The following is a 14848-nucleotide window of genomic DNA, read 5'->3' as shown; positions in this document are numbered from 1 at the left end:
TCAGCTGTGGAGATCTGCGAGAGGCAATGGAACAGTCTTTGAAACAGACCTACTTGCAGCATCCAGGGAAATTATCCATCTGGAATATTGCTCTTGGGAGTAAAACCATCATACAGAATAGGAAAAGAGAAATGGGGGGGAAAAGAGCAATGCCAAGCCTTTCCATTATGGGGATCTTATGGACAATATATCCTGAGAACCTCCACTCTGGTCAACCCAGGGAGACAAAGCTGTTTGTAAACACCAGAATGTGCTATATTTTTGTCACCTTTATTCCTAATCATCAGAAACAGAAGTCCCTGGGTGAGAAATACAGAGTGTTAGAGGAAAACTAATAGGAACCTGTGCAGCAACTGCTGTCCTCCAGTGGAAACACGCCTCTGACGCTGATAGGTAGGACTACAGAGCAAATGGGGGCTTGTGTTAAACCAGGACCCTAGGATCTAGCACTTCCTAGCCTCAAACACCCTTTTATCCTGTTCATTACAGAAATGACAACATCAGGACTGTGAAAAGCCCCAGCAGTCCCAGGGCACTGCTTGGTTGCAGCCCAGACCTGCCCAGTGCCACTTCCATTTCTTCCACCACTCTCTCCTCTGTGGTGTTCTGCATCCAAAGTATAGCTCAACATTTCAAGCCTCATAAATGTTGAGACCCCAGCTGTACAGAAAAGTGACACAAAGGACCCATAAGAAAGCTGCTGGGACAAGTGGATTCACTTTGAATTGTGGCAGATAGATGAGAATCTGGGCCTGCTTCCTGGTCATCCAGTCCTGGCTCACAACACGAAATTTTACTGGCAAATGCAGTCTCCAGTCAGAACCACCTGGTTTCAATTAGGATGGATTTGTGGCACTTTAAAGGGGTTTAGTGACTGCTTTAGCTGACCCTTCAGATGAAGAACTCCAAAAATCTGGCCTGGATCCCTAACAATAACGGTGCTTATCAAGGCATCCTTCCATCATCAGGCTTGCCAAGTGCTTCCTGTCTGTTATTTCTCATCAATATTTTGATGGTTTTGCTCCCAAAAGCATTGAATGTAACAGTCGCTTCTCTGGATTCACAAAGGTAAAATGCCTGATCACATCCCTAGACTGCAGTCTGCATCCTGACAGTAAGCTCCCAGTGGAAAAAGGGGAAGTTTCACGTCTTTAAAAATCAGGTTAGAATCCAGCTTGCTGCTTTTACATTTTCCTGCTAAAGGTAGCAGCTATAATAATATCATTCTCCATTGTTTTCTGGCCTAGAGCAACAGTATATCAAGTGTCCCCACTGCCTGAAGTCAAACAACAGCAGTTGTGTATTGCTGAAAATGGGGGATCACAGTCTCCCAGAAAATTGGAAATATTTTGAAATAACTAGGACAAATCTGCTCCCTGGGTTGCCAACATAAATGTTGTATTTGCACAAGTGCCAAATTTATGATTGGAACATTTTCAATGTGATTTTTACAAAATGTAATAAGTATCCATTCTAACTGGGCAAATGACATGTCCTGCACAAAATATTTGTCCAATGAGTCAAAATAAGTTTAAGTTATACTTTGAAGAAGGAAATGAAGACCTCTTTCTCAAAAAGAACTTCAGCAGGAGAACATTATTTTGTACTGCTGCTCTGCCTCCCACCTTAGGCACCACAAAAAATTGGTAGTATCTTAAAGGCAAAATGCAACAGGAGCTTAATGCAATCCCAATTGGAATAATGATAAAGGGACTTGATTTCCACAGGGTCAGTGATCAGTGAAACTGTTGAACAATCCCTGGTGAGCTACCCACCAAAGTAGCAAAGACTTTTGTCACACCTGAAAGTCTTGGCCAAGGGTACTGGAGCCTCAAAGTACTGTGGTGCAGCAGGAAATTTTCACTATCTGTGTCCTCCTGATAGAGGGGATGATGCAGAAGGCTGTCATTTGACTTTCATATTTGTCAAGATCATAGATCCATTAAAATTCTGGATCAGGAGCACCCCTGGAAAGTTTCTCCTTTCTGGTAGCACTCTTACAACAGACTATTTCCCATATGTTCACACAGAGGGTAGATACTACAATAAAGAGAGACATAATGGACCACATAGACAATATGGTCTGTTGGGAAAGTGCCAGTCTGTCTTCTCCAAAGGGAAATGCTTCTGAAAAGGTGCTGCTGTTCTATGGGGTAAAGGCTCTTTTGGGGATAAGGGAGGTCTTAGGATGGATGGATTTCCAGAAAATTTTGGATAAGGTTCATCAGCAAAACTTGTTGAAACATCACCAGTAAAATATTGGACAGTACCAGGAAGAGTGCTGAAGAACAAAATATGGGATTATAAACTTTGCCTGCAGGTCTGCTCTCTGCCCTTCAGGAGTAGGATGGTGGGGCTACGGTAGACCCAAAAGGACAGCAGACAAAATGATTGATAAACAGGATGGAGAAACTCTTCTATGAGGGGATGTTATATAAAAGCTGTGACTCTTCAGCTGAGGAGGAAAAAGGCCAACAAAATCGTGGTTTACAGAACACAGAAGGCAGTCGGTCAAGTCACTGTGACATTTTCCTGGTCATCTGGCCACCTGTTTACCTGTAAACTGCTCTTCACCACCTCCTACAATGCTGGAGCTAGAGATGATGTGATGGAATGAACGGGGCTCTGTTTAAAACAAATAAAAGCAAGTATGTTTTTATATAATACTTCTCTACACCCAGAGGTGTGGGACCTCTGGGCCTGGCTGTCCTAGGCAACCACATGAGCAGCAACAGCCACATCTGTGAGGGAGAAGGCAAACCCATGAGTAACAGCTCCATGCAGATACTGAAAGGATGAGGGAGGGATGTACCCACGACTACCTCGTTCACTTGCAGGCTTGAGTCAGATGCTAGAAAATTGATTGATTTAGACTTTGAAACCCCAAGGTTTGGAATCACTTTGCATTTTCTGCTTAAATCCCTGCATATCTTCTCAGGTGTCTGCAGCCCAGGTTTTGGCCTCCTTCTGGGTTACCCAGCCTAGATAAACATACGTGCTGTTAAAGCTGTTTCCAGGAACGCCTTCCTCTCCCTGCAATCTCTTATCTCCCAGAGGAGATTGTCAGAGGGTACTTCAAAGCCCTTTGAAAATGGCCAGGGCTCTGCCTGTATCCCAGCAGATACAAGCGCCCTCACCCCGAGAAGTCAACAGCCGCCCCTGCATTCGGAGCAGCCTTATCATCACCACAACAGCGAGCAGCAGGAGAGACTTTACCCCTCACTATCACCACCCAATCTTCTTCAGTCTTTGCTCTGCACCATGCTGCCAGTCGTCTCCCCAGATTCATCCGGGTGGGTTGTAGATTACGTGAAAACAAGCAGAAAATAAAAGGAGTGTTTTTTCTCAGCCCTGAGGAACAGCGAAGCGTGGAGCCTGCTGAGCTTGTAATTAAAATGTGGAAAGGCCATGACAGAGCTCAAAAGATGGAAGAACAGGACACAGGCAGCAGAAAAATGCTGAGCACCAGGCTTTGGGCAACATGACGTTTTGAATTAAAAATAAGTAAGAAAATTGCCTAGGGGAATGCCGGGTGAGGGGCGGCTGTGGAAAGAGGGTGATGGAGCAGGGGCTATAGTCCAAGAACTGCCCTCAGATAAATCTTGCTCAGCGTTCCTCTACTGTAAGACTATGAAGTGTAGCGAGGCAGAGGAAAACAGTACAGCTGTTTTATGGTGCTATTATCCCTGCTGAACCACAGAAGACCAAGTGCCTGCCAGGACAAATGGCAGGCCACCATGCATGCAGTTCTCACTCCATCAGCAACTTGAAAATGGAAGTGCCAAATATAAAAGTCACATTTTCGCTTTGAACTTGTTTTTTGCTACTGTTAATAAGCATCTCAGGGGCTGGCATCACTGGAACAGGCTGCCCAGGGAAGTAGTGGAGTCACCATCCCTGGAGGGATGTAAAAGATATGCAGATGTGGCACTTAGGAACATGGTTTAGTGGTGGATGTGGCAATGCTGGGTTAATGGTTAGACTTAGCTTAAAGGTCTTTTCCAGTCTAAGTGATTCTGTGTGGCACACAGGCCAGGTGACCACAGAGAGCCCAGGGCACACACATGGCCAGGGATGTTCCGTCAGGATAGGAAAAGTAGCAGCTGTCTGGACAAGGACCATGCTTTACCCCATGTCATATTTATCCCATCTGTATTAACCCAAATCGGCCACTGCTGCAAAAATTACCCTCCCAGAGAGAAGGGCTTTAGAAACTTGGAGTTAACTGAATGAGTTGTGGATCAGGAGTGAGAAACATCAGACAGGTAAGTGGGAGATTCATCCCAGGGGACCACAGAGACCAGCAAAAGTCTGAGCAGCAGGAGAGGATCGGTGTTCCTCCCTCCCAGTGTAGCCAGGGGGAAAGTGCCACAGAGAGGCAATGTCCTTGTAAGTGTACCTGCAGTGCCAGAAGCTCAACAGGGATCCCTGCCTGAGTTTTTTCAGGCTACATAAAGTTTCACAGGTCTGCAACTCTGCTGACCTGCGTGAAATGATTCCTCCTTTGCCTCCAAATACCAGGATCCAACCAAAATGCAGACCTAGGGAACAAGGGATACCTGGGGACATTCTTCAGCACTAGAGTCTGAATCAGTGTCTAACACAGGTCTCCTTCAGCCAGGAGAGCTCTTCAGATTGGTGCAGTCCCTTGCAGATCAGCAGGGCTGCGCTTCCTTCTCTAGACACATTTCCTTTGCTGAATAAAAAGCTACTCCAAGCTGAGGTTTTATGCCTTTTTTCATACACACCACTGATCTATTCATCCTGTCAAAACTATGGAGAAATAAATCAGCAGTGCTGAAGAATACTCTGCCTCAGATGGTAAAATCCATTGGATTGCACAACTGCTTGCTCCCCAGCTTATACATAGAGGACTGCACTAACTGGGTAATGAACAAGCCTCTACCATTATATTTTCCTGCTGGCTGCCAGCAATGTGGGAAGCTAAGGCTTCAGAAGGTCTTATTGGATCTTGGGGCCCTGCTGCTGGCCTGAAACCCATCCTGCTCTTTCAAAAACATTAAATAGACTGGGACAGTCAGGCTGATGGATGCCAGAGGTGCACCTCATCCCACATCCTGTCTCTAGTAAGCACAGATGTTTAAGGAGAGAATGTAAGAACCAAGCAAATGCTGAGTGATTTTTCCCTATTGTGTACAGTGATTTTTCCTCCCAGCTTCCAGCTATCCACAGCTTTGATATTTCCCAAAGAAAAGCTGTATTTTAATACCTAACAGCCCTCCTTAGGGCTGTTCATTTCCTCATGCATTACTCTAATTGCGCTTTTAATCTGCTTATGACTAAAGTAGGTAAAAGTAGTGTCTATCACTCCCCATTGCCCCAGAGTCCCTTTGCCAGCTCTCCTGAGGTTTATAATGTCTCACTCTTTCCTGAGCAGTTGTTTTTCCTCTCTCCTCACCTTGCTGCATGCCAGGGCAACACTATAGGCAGAAGTTGAGATCCCTTCTGTACAAATCCCTGAGCAGATAAATTACTAAAGCTCAGAAAGGTTGCTCAGTTGTAGGGGCACTGGCTTCAGCAAGGTTCAGTGTTTAAGCATGATACACATGACAACATTAGGTCAGTTCCATGTGGTAATACAAAAACCCTGTCTCCTGCAGCAATGCCCCCCACTTTGTGGTCAGTAACTGGTGTCCAGAAAGAAAATCAAAAGCAAATTTAGAGTGTGATGAAGTGACCTTACAGACACCTTGTAAGGATAAACTGTCACGTTTGTCAATGTCTCAGCTCTAGTCAACTTTTAATCCTACCCTAGAAGTATCTCCAACCCACTAAACACGGGAGGGGGAAATGGTAAAAGTCACTTTTTTCTCCATTAAAAAGAAATTGTATTCTTCCTAGCAGTTTAATTTCATATGAAAGTTCCTCTCTTGGGAACTTCCATCCATCAACTATTTCAGCATTCCTGAGAAACCTTAAGTACAGTGGGCTTACTTCAGTATGCCCTTATCAGCCTCAGCTGCTGGCCCATCCAGTATCTGAAGCAAGGCAGCTGAGGGAGCCTTTTATCACAGCAGCACACCTAGGCACAAAGTTACCCTGGGGTTAAGGATGACCTGAACTGCCTTAGCCTTGTCCAGATGCCAGGATGCACAAGACAGCAGCCCGCCTCAGCAGAAAATCAATGCCCCGTAGGTAGCAGAGGGATTTTTGTGCCAGAATTTGGCAATGGCAGGTTCTGGACTCAAAACTAGCACAGCCCCTTTTCCTGCAAAGTCAGCATGCAAAGGTGGGGTGGCTTGGTCTCCAGCCAGCACACCCTGACTCCACTCCTTGCAGCACAGGAACCACATGGAAGATTCTCCAAAGGCACCAGCAAGGGCATTGGTGACTCAACGCCAGGTATCACCAGCAAGGAGCCTGCTGGCAGGCTAGGCTCTCAGGCAGGGCCACTGTGCTGCAGGTGAACCAGCCTGGCAGTGCCCAGCCTGGCATTTAACAAAGAGAAGAAGAAGCCAAGGCTTTTTTCCAGTGAGGAATCAATCATGAGATAGAGGAACTGTGCATTGATCTCCTTCCTCTACTTTGTGCAGGTTGTGTGCATTCCCATGGCTGAAAATGCCTTGGCCTTATAACCCAAGAGACAGGTGGCACAGGAGGGCAAGCTGGTATGTCACCCCCAGCTTGTCTGCTCCTCTCAGCTCCCAGACAAACAAACACAATGGGGACAGTTTACAAACCTTGCCTCGTCCAGAGCAAATCTCCCTCTCCGGAGCAGTTTTGGAGTAGGACACTGGATCCATGGGAATGCCCAGAGGTCTAGATGCTGCTCCCCACTTGGCTAACACAATGGCAGCAAAGGGTAGAAGGCTTTTGTGCCACCGCCATTCAGCTCCTGGGCACAAACAATCTCAAACCTCACTTGCCTTGGCCCTGGCATGAGGGACAGGACCCAGAAAGGACTGGCAAGACCTATGGTGTCAAAATGGAGAAGGCTCTGCTTTTCCGAAAATGCTCTCTGGCTCCCCCGGGACACATACAGCACAACATGCAGCAGGCAAAACACCCCAGTTATGCTGTGCTCCCTGCCACTCACCCCACTTTCAGGGCCAGGCACAATGAGCTTGTCCATGCCTCACAGGGCCACAGCAAGATGCTGTGCTGGCAGGGAGACAGAAAGCTGGCCATTGTACCCTTCCCACCCAGCCCAGTCCCCTGGGGATGGGGCAGTGCAGAAAAGGGCTGTATTTTCTGGGCAGAGGCCTTTTGCTGGGGCACTGGCAGCGCAGTCCCAGTATTTTGCTGGGTATTAGCACAGTGCATGGCCAAGGGACTGCCCTCCAGCCTCCTCGAGCAGGCAGCAGAGGCAGACACATACACAGGTCAGAATTTATTTCCAAATACCTCATTTATATCATTCTCACATGGAATATTTCTTTTGGAATATAGCCTACACTTAGAAAACAGAAGAGAGTTTTTTATAAGGCACATCAGATTATAGACTACATAGAGACATCTCCCCCTCACTTATGCTTGTAAAATACTGGTAATTTTAAAAGTAAGATTTCTAAAACCTAGACCCTGTGTAGCCCCACGTAGAGCAGTATCCATAGAGTTATTAGACCTCAGTTTACACACACCTAGTAAAGGGCTATAACAAGTTGTATATAAATCACATCTTCAGAAACAGTCACAGCTGGCTACATTCAAAAGTAATGCTACTCCAGACTATGAAACAGGCTGCTTATAAAGTATAACCTACTGCTTCCAGTTCAGCATGATACCAAGCAATATGATCTTACAGAGGAGATTTTGTTATTTTTGTAAATGGAAGCTGCTCAGATTCAAGCCTGTCTCCTCCTCAAACTCACATTTTTGAGCGACCAAGACTGTTTTTTACAGGGAAGCAAAGCACTCAGGAGAAATCTAGCTTTGTTTTTCTCCAAGATATTGGCGTGACTGCATATCTGAAATCCCGTCAAAGCATTTGAGTAAGAAATATAAAGGCTCAGATGTTAACTTCAGGACTAGTAAACATTAAACCATTACCAACCAGATGCAACCAAGTCAAATGCATCCAGTTTCTGTGCTATGGAAACTGTTTTTCCAGGCTCTTCCAGTGCAGAAGCCAACATACTTTTATTGAATTAGGTCCTATGTAAAGATTTCCATCCCATTTTCAAGTTTTCAGTGATGGAACATTACCCATTCTGCACTCATTCTTCTGTAGAGAAGGAAAAAATACTGTCTGTGGAGCCTGTGCCAATAGCCAAGAATCCATTTACATAGTGTCATTTTCCTTAGTGGGCCAGGAGGTAAACTGTGGTCAGCTTTATCAACTCAAAGGGCCTCCACAGTTCTTTGTATCAGACATTGATTCAATTCTGATGAAAAACAGTTCTGGCCTTGTGTCACTACAGTTTAGTTTGAGAATAAGGAAAAGGTCACTTCAAGGCTAGGGCCAAAGGGAACAAAAAAGAAGTATAATTTGATCTTGAACTATCTAGAGGAGGGAAAAAAGTAATTGTGGCGATAAAAAGGCAGACAGACAGCACAAACAAAACGTCCTCTGCAGAACAGGTTTAAATACTGATCCTTGCAGAGAATCACATTATCATTTGGGTCTCTTGAACTCACTAGAACTGCAATTAGGCTTAGAGCTCAGTAGGAAGCAGATTCAGTCAGAGAACAAGTCACACTCAGCTCTATGTTGATCCCTCAGCTACATTTTAGGCACATTTCAATTAATCTGTTGGACTGATCTGGGGGGAAAAAAAAGATTTATCAGTTACATTTTGGGGATGGCCTCAGCAATTTCACAACTATGAGCTTGGACAAGATTCAACCACAAGTGACTGTTGCCTTTAGAAGGGAAACATTAACTTGGTTGGAAACAGCATCATGAAGACGATGCAGCAGCCTCAGTTTCTAGAGTCCAGTTTGTTATAAATCTCAATCTGCCTGATTTGTTATTTGTTTAGCAGCCTTAAAAGGTAAAGTGGGGCATCCTGAAATTCTTGGCTGTAGACTTAAAACCAGATGCGGTTTATATGGTGCTGCACAGGTATTTGTTACATTGCTTTAAAAAAAATTAAAACCCCAACACAACAGTATTTACATTCCTTTGAGCTGAAATAGATGAACTGTAGTCATGTCTGCAAAAACACAGAGGAAATTGCCACTGCTCGAGGTAGCGAGTTAAAAGCTTGGTCATATTTTTGGGCTTCCACTCAGCTTCCTGGGAAAGGCAGGAGAAGGACAGAAAGGACTTTCTGAAAGTCAGGAGGTAACAAATGAGATGTCAGCTCCATAAGGGATTAGGTTCCCTCGCCACAAGCTGAAGGTATACCCATGACCTTTTTAACCATGGCATTTGCGTATAGATTACACCTCTTGCATACCCTTTTAAAAGTGATCCCTAAGAGCACTGGCTTGGGAAGACACAAAGAGAGCAGGAGTGGGGTTTTAAAGCTACAAATGTCAGTTAGGAGGCACAGTGTTATTTTTCCCTTTGATCGTCCATGTACAGAGCTCTACATTTCCACCATTGCTTGTGCGTTCCTCCTGCAAAGCCCTGGCAGTGAAGGCCTCTGCTGTGCTCCGCCCCATCACATACACCTTACAACAGAAGAAGTTGAATCCTTTGGACAAATCCTTCTATGCTCACAGACACATGGTGCTTTTTTTTTCCTTAATGAGAAGTTCTGGTCACAAAACTGGGTGCCAGACCTTATATATGGCAATTATTTAACTAAGAATCCTTCTGCAATCCTCAAAAGGGCAACTGAGTCATCCAGTAGCAACATATACACATACATACAGATCTACACTATACACTCAAGACGACACAAATTGAGATTTCAGCTAATATAGCCTCTATTGATTTCCTCAGAGCAGCACTCAGGTCCTTGCAGCCCCTATACAAAACAGCAGTATTTTTTCCACCAGGATTTGGAGAGGTTTTTCATCTTGTCTGGAGTCCTACATTTGGATTTCTTTGGTTGCTGCTGGGTATCCGAGTACTGAATGCCAGCCACGATGGCTGCATCAAAGACCTCCTTGAGGTTTTTCTGAGTCAAAGCGGAGCACTCGATGTAGGACGCGGCTTTTATTTCCTCAGCACAGAGCTTTGCAGCCTCCTCCGAGACTGGCTTTTCTTTGCACTTGTCCAGCTCGATGAGAACTTTGACATCCTCCCGGAGATCTGACTGTGTCCCAACCAGGATAATGGGTGCCTTGGGGCAGTGGCAGCGAATTTCGGGAACCCACTTCTCACTCACGTTCTGGAAGGACGAAGGGCTCACCACGCTGAAGCACAGCAGGAAGATGTCCGTGTTGGTGTAGCACAGAGGCCTGAGCTTGTCGAATTCATCCTGCACAGAACAAAACTGTGTTAGCACTCCACAGAAAGAGCAGCTCTCGCCTCCCTGAGTCTTGGTGAAGATGAGGACCACCTGCCACTGCCATCTTGACAGACACCCCAAAATGAGCACCCAGACTACTCAGCAAGGTGTGACCCAAACAGAAGCCACCTGCACCCTAACGGCTGCCAGCCAGTGGGCACCCTGCCATCATCAGGCACACAGGACAAAGGTGGTGGCTTCCCCACATACCTGAGATTTTCCAACTAATGCTGCAGGTTATTTCAAGTGCTAAAATATTTCCTCTGCTCTTTGTACACAGGCCCTCTGCCCTACCTCAGCAAAGAAGCAAAGCTGCGGGAAGCGGTTATGGCACAGAAAGCTGCAAACTGAAGAGGGAGAGAGCACTTTCTCCAGACCCACCTCTTCCAGGGTGAGTCAGTAAGCAGCTCTGAGGAGGAGCACTGTGTACCTCAAAGCTGTTCTCCTGACAGACCCGGGCAAGGGCAAAGCAGATAGGCAGCAGAATGTGTACCTTTCTAGATACCTTTCCTGGAGTCGGTTTTTAAACTGGTAACTACTTAGCAACATCCTCCAGGATATGGGAGTAATTTCCCTGCCATTGTGCCCAGGGATTTAAATCTGATGGGAGCAATAATGACTTACAATGTGCAGGCTTAACATGCCAATGGCATAGAGTAAGAGCTTTACCTTTCCCTCCCACCCATGCCACATCAAACAAACTTCACTCGGGCCTCCCAGCACTACCCTTCTGTTTCTTTTTTTTTTTTTTTTTTTTTTTTTTTTTTTTTTTTTTAGTGCAAACTGCAGCAAATCAAGGCCCTTTTTCAGCTTCAGGATGCAAGCCACAAGAAAGTCAAACACCTCATGGTAAGGAAGGTGTGCTCAGGGAAGAATGCAGCTAGAAGCAAGGGTTACTCCAGGCAGGCTGCTTTTATGCTGGCAGCAGGATAAAACCAGGGTAGCAGCCTGAACAGGTAGGATTTGCCTCAGCAGCAATGACATTTAATTAAAATGGACCATGTTCTCAAATGCTTGGAATTGAAAAGGCACAGAAACATAAAGCTGAATATATCTCTCAGTTTACTGAAGAATTGCAAGTTGCATATTAATTTTTGAGATGTTAAATTTTGCTTTAAAGCCTCTGGAGGCCCAGGATATGCAGTTTAAAGCCCCTGGAAGCCTCAGAAATCTTGTTCTGCTCAAATGAATTTTTTGCAGCAGTATCTCTGAGAGAGACAGACATTTATAAAACACCAGTCAAAAAAGTAAGATTCATTAGTTCTCAAGACTCTCAGATTGAGCCTCAGAGGAAACCAGGCTCTCACCACTCACTCTTTCTTCACTGAGAGATGCTGCTCTGAACAACAGGGCTGTTTGCAGAAAGGCACCTTGCCATGTAATTGCCTCTTCTTGCTACATGTGAAACCTCAAAAGGGCTCAATTCAATGGGTTTGGAAGTAAACCCTAGATCTGAAGGGTTTTTACTAAGATGAAACAGTTCCCTTTATATCCTAAGTACACTTCTGCCATTACAATGGTAGGTACATGGCCTGCAGGGATTCTACACCTCTTCGGGCTAGTGATGTTGAAACAGAATTTCCCGCTGCCTGGAGTGCTTTTTTTAGCTCCAGATTTCAGCAGCCATCTTCCAGCAGCAGTTTTATCAAAGTATCCAGCCAGGAATCTTTTACTCAGGACAATTTCTGTCAGTTTAGATAACCCCTTCATTTTAAAGGCAGTAACTTTACTCATTCCAGCTGCACTTGGGCCACCAGAGCAAACACCTTATCCACTAAGGGCAGGGAAGGCAAGGGGTGACAGGACCTGTTCATCCCTCCTGCAGCTTGCAGCTGCATTTCCACAGGCACTGCATGTCCACAGGCTGTCACCCGACGGCAATTTCACCTGCCATGCTCTGCATATGAACACGCACAGCCAAGACTGTTGCAGTACCATCCCAACCCTTCAGTACGACACAAAATCACGGGACAGTTCTGCTGTTTGACTTCATATCACTACTGCAGAAGGCTGTTTGTAGGATTTTAGCTCTGCTTTGTAGGGCACACTGCTGTCTAGTACTGCATAGCCCTTAAAACCCCATTCCTAAGTAGGGCACCCAGTTACTTCTCATCTAAATAGGTTTGTATGTTAAGACCACTGAGATTTTTCAGCGTGGTTTTGGTGAAGGGAAAGACCTAGATCCACAAAGCTGCACAGGACCCAAACTCCCATTGCCTTCAAATGCAGCAAGGTGGCAAAATATTTTTGGCTACTTTTGGTTATCCAGCCTCAACCCCTGGCAAGCAGTGTTGCACATTGCTCAGGGTGGTACAAGCCTGGGTCTTCCAGAAAATCTGAGGCAGTAAGACATGGGCTTTTTTTATGTATCAGGCAAAGCAGATGAGAGGCATCAGCCACCCTCATCTCTTCGGGCTGCAGATTACAGCAAAGCTCAGCTTTGCGGCAGCAGCACTTTCTAAATGGGTGGGAATGGGGAATAGGAAGCCTCCACGGACAATACCCAACCGTACTTTTTTCTCCCTCCAGCTTCTGTCCCTTCAAAAACACAGTCTCTATCTCTGGACACCTACAGCTGTGATTGCTTTGCATGCATATATGCCAAACACCCTAATTCTTAAACCCGCAGTTATTTAGCAAAAATAAAGACAGTGACAACCTCTCAAAGAGAAAACCAGGTGGCCGTTGAATCCCCAATATGTTCAGCCTTTCCAGCCAGGCTAAACAGAGCTGCAGCTTGAGCCAGCAGAACAGCAGCCTGTGCCCAGCCCCTATATGGAGAAACAGCACGTCCCCCACCCTTCAACAGACAGGCAGAGCAGTGAGTTAGGCAGCAGTGAAAATGACAGCAGATAATAACATGATCAAACACTGGGAATACTTTCAAATCCATGAAGTCATTTGCAGGACTACTTTGCGCAACAGCAACAACTTCTCCCCTCCCTCTGTCACTTAAATCAAGTAAGTGGCTCCACTGACCTGACCAGCTGTGTCACAGAGCTGAAGTCTCACCGGCTTCCCATCGACAGACACAACCGCTTTTGGAGAGAAAGGAGGGAGGGGGGAAAACGATGGTGAATTCAACTTCACATGTTTTCCGTTAAAGAAAAAAAATTAACAAGGAAGATTTACCATCCCTCAGCTCTAATAGCCTTTTCTTCAATTATTTTAGATTTAACAACTTAGCAGAGCTGGAAGGGAGTCCGTCGCTAAGACAAGCAAGCCCTTCAGGGCTTTCCGATTCATTTTACTACAAGAGATGAGTTAGGCAGTGACGGCACAAGTCCTCCGCAGGCAGCGCGTGGAGCGAGCCCGGCAGTCTGGGATATTCTCCTGCTAGAGGGGTTTAGCCTTATTTCCTCGTACACATTCAGCACGCCCGGGACACGAAAAGCTCCCGCTGAACCGCAGAGAAACCCCAGCACTTCCCCCTTTGTAGGGGCGAGACAAGGCGAGTATTTAAACCTGCCCTTTAGGCGCTTCCCATGTCCCGGAGAGCGCTAAGCTTTCCACCGGAGGGTTCCCAATTAAAGCCCGGCTCTGGCCGCCCGGCCGGGCACGACACCCGCTGCCAGCCTGGCTCCGTTACACCGGAGACCGGCCGGTGCTGCTGGCTGCGATGGCAGCCTGACAAGCTCGGTGGGCTCCGTAGAGTCGTGCTCCCCATAAATCCATACTGAAATCACCGAACCCGGACATCGCGCCCCCTCCGTGCACGGCAGCCACGGCTCCGGGAGCGGCTCCGGCGGGACGCTCCCGAGGATGGCAGAACCTCCTCCCGCCGCCCCGGTGCCCGCGGCCGCCCGGAGAAGCCCCCGGTCACTTACCGGAGAAGTTATCGAAGGCGGTGGGGATGTACTCGGTGGGGTACCCGTTGGTGGTGTAGCTCACCACCAGGCTGGTCTTCCCCACCGCGCCGTCCCCCACCAGAACGCACTTGATGCTGCGCCGCGGCTCGGACCCCACTCCGGCCCCGGCTCCGGCCACGGCCCCGGACCCCGCCGCCCGGCAGCGGCCGCCCAGCGCCGCTCCCAGCGCCGCCGCCGCCCGCCCGCTGCGCACCCTGCGCGGGGGCACCGGCGGCACCTCGCAGCCGCCCGGCGGCACCGGCTTGCTGATGTATCCCGCCTCGCCCTCCTGCTGCGGCGGCATCCGCGCGGCCACGCAGAGCCCCGCGGCCCGGGGGGCGACGCGCTGCCCGGGGCCGCCGACCGGGGGGCGGCGGGGCGCGGCGGCGGCGGCGGGCGAGCGGTGCGGGGCCCCGGCGGGCCGGCAGGAGCGGCGCGACCGCCGCGAAGCCAGCCCCGGCGGCGCTGGCTGTTCCCGGGCGCGGGCGGTGGCGGCGGCTCCCGGCGCGGCGGCGGCTCCAGGCGGCTCTGCTACCGCCGCGCCCCGCGCGCCAGAGTCCCGGCCGCCGGCCCCGCGCCGCCGCGTGACATCGCCGGCGCGGGGAGGAGCCGGCGCCGCGCGGCCCTGCCCGGCAC

The 14848-nt window shown here is 47.9% G+C and overlaps 1 protein-coding gene across 1 annotated transcript; it reads right to left on the bottom strand.

The window, feature by feature from the left end:
* Positions 1-7336: 7336 nt before the first annotated feature.
* On the bottom strand, positions 7337-14757 carry RHOU (ras homolog family member U). Its single transcript, XM_038133248.1, has 3 exons — positions 14192-14757; positions 13344-13402; positions 7337-10334 (listed from the first exon to the last, which is right to left on the bottom strand). The coding sequence occupies exons 1-3, from the start codon at positions 14514-14516 to the stop codon at positions 9879-9881; spliced, it is 840 nt and encodes a 279-aa protein (XP_037989176.1). The 5' UTR covers positions 14517-14757; the 3' UTR covers positions 7337-9878.
* Between the last annotated feature and the right edge of the window lie 91 nt (positions 14758-14848).

This window comes from Motacilla alba, chromosome 3 (genome assembly GCF_015832195.1).
Source record: "Motacilla alba alba isolate MOTALB_02 chromosome 3, Motacilla_alba_V1.0_pri, whole genome shotgun sequence".
In the NCBI taxonomy this organism is placed as follows: Eukaryota; Metazoa; Chordata; class Aves; order Passeriformes; family Motacillidae; genus Motacilla; species Motacilla alba.
The sequence above is the reverse complement of the archived record's forward strand: the minus strand, read 5'-3'. Positions and strand labels throughout refer to the sequence as shown.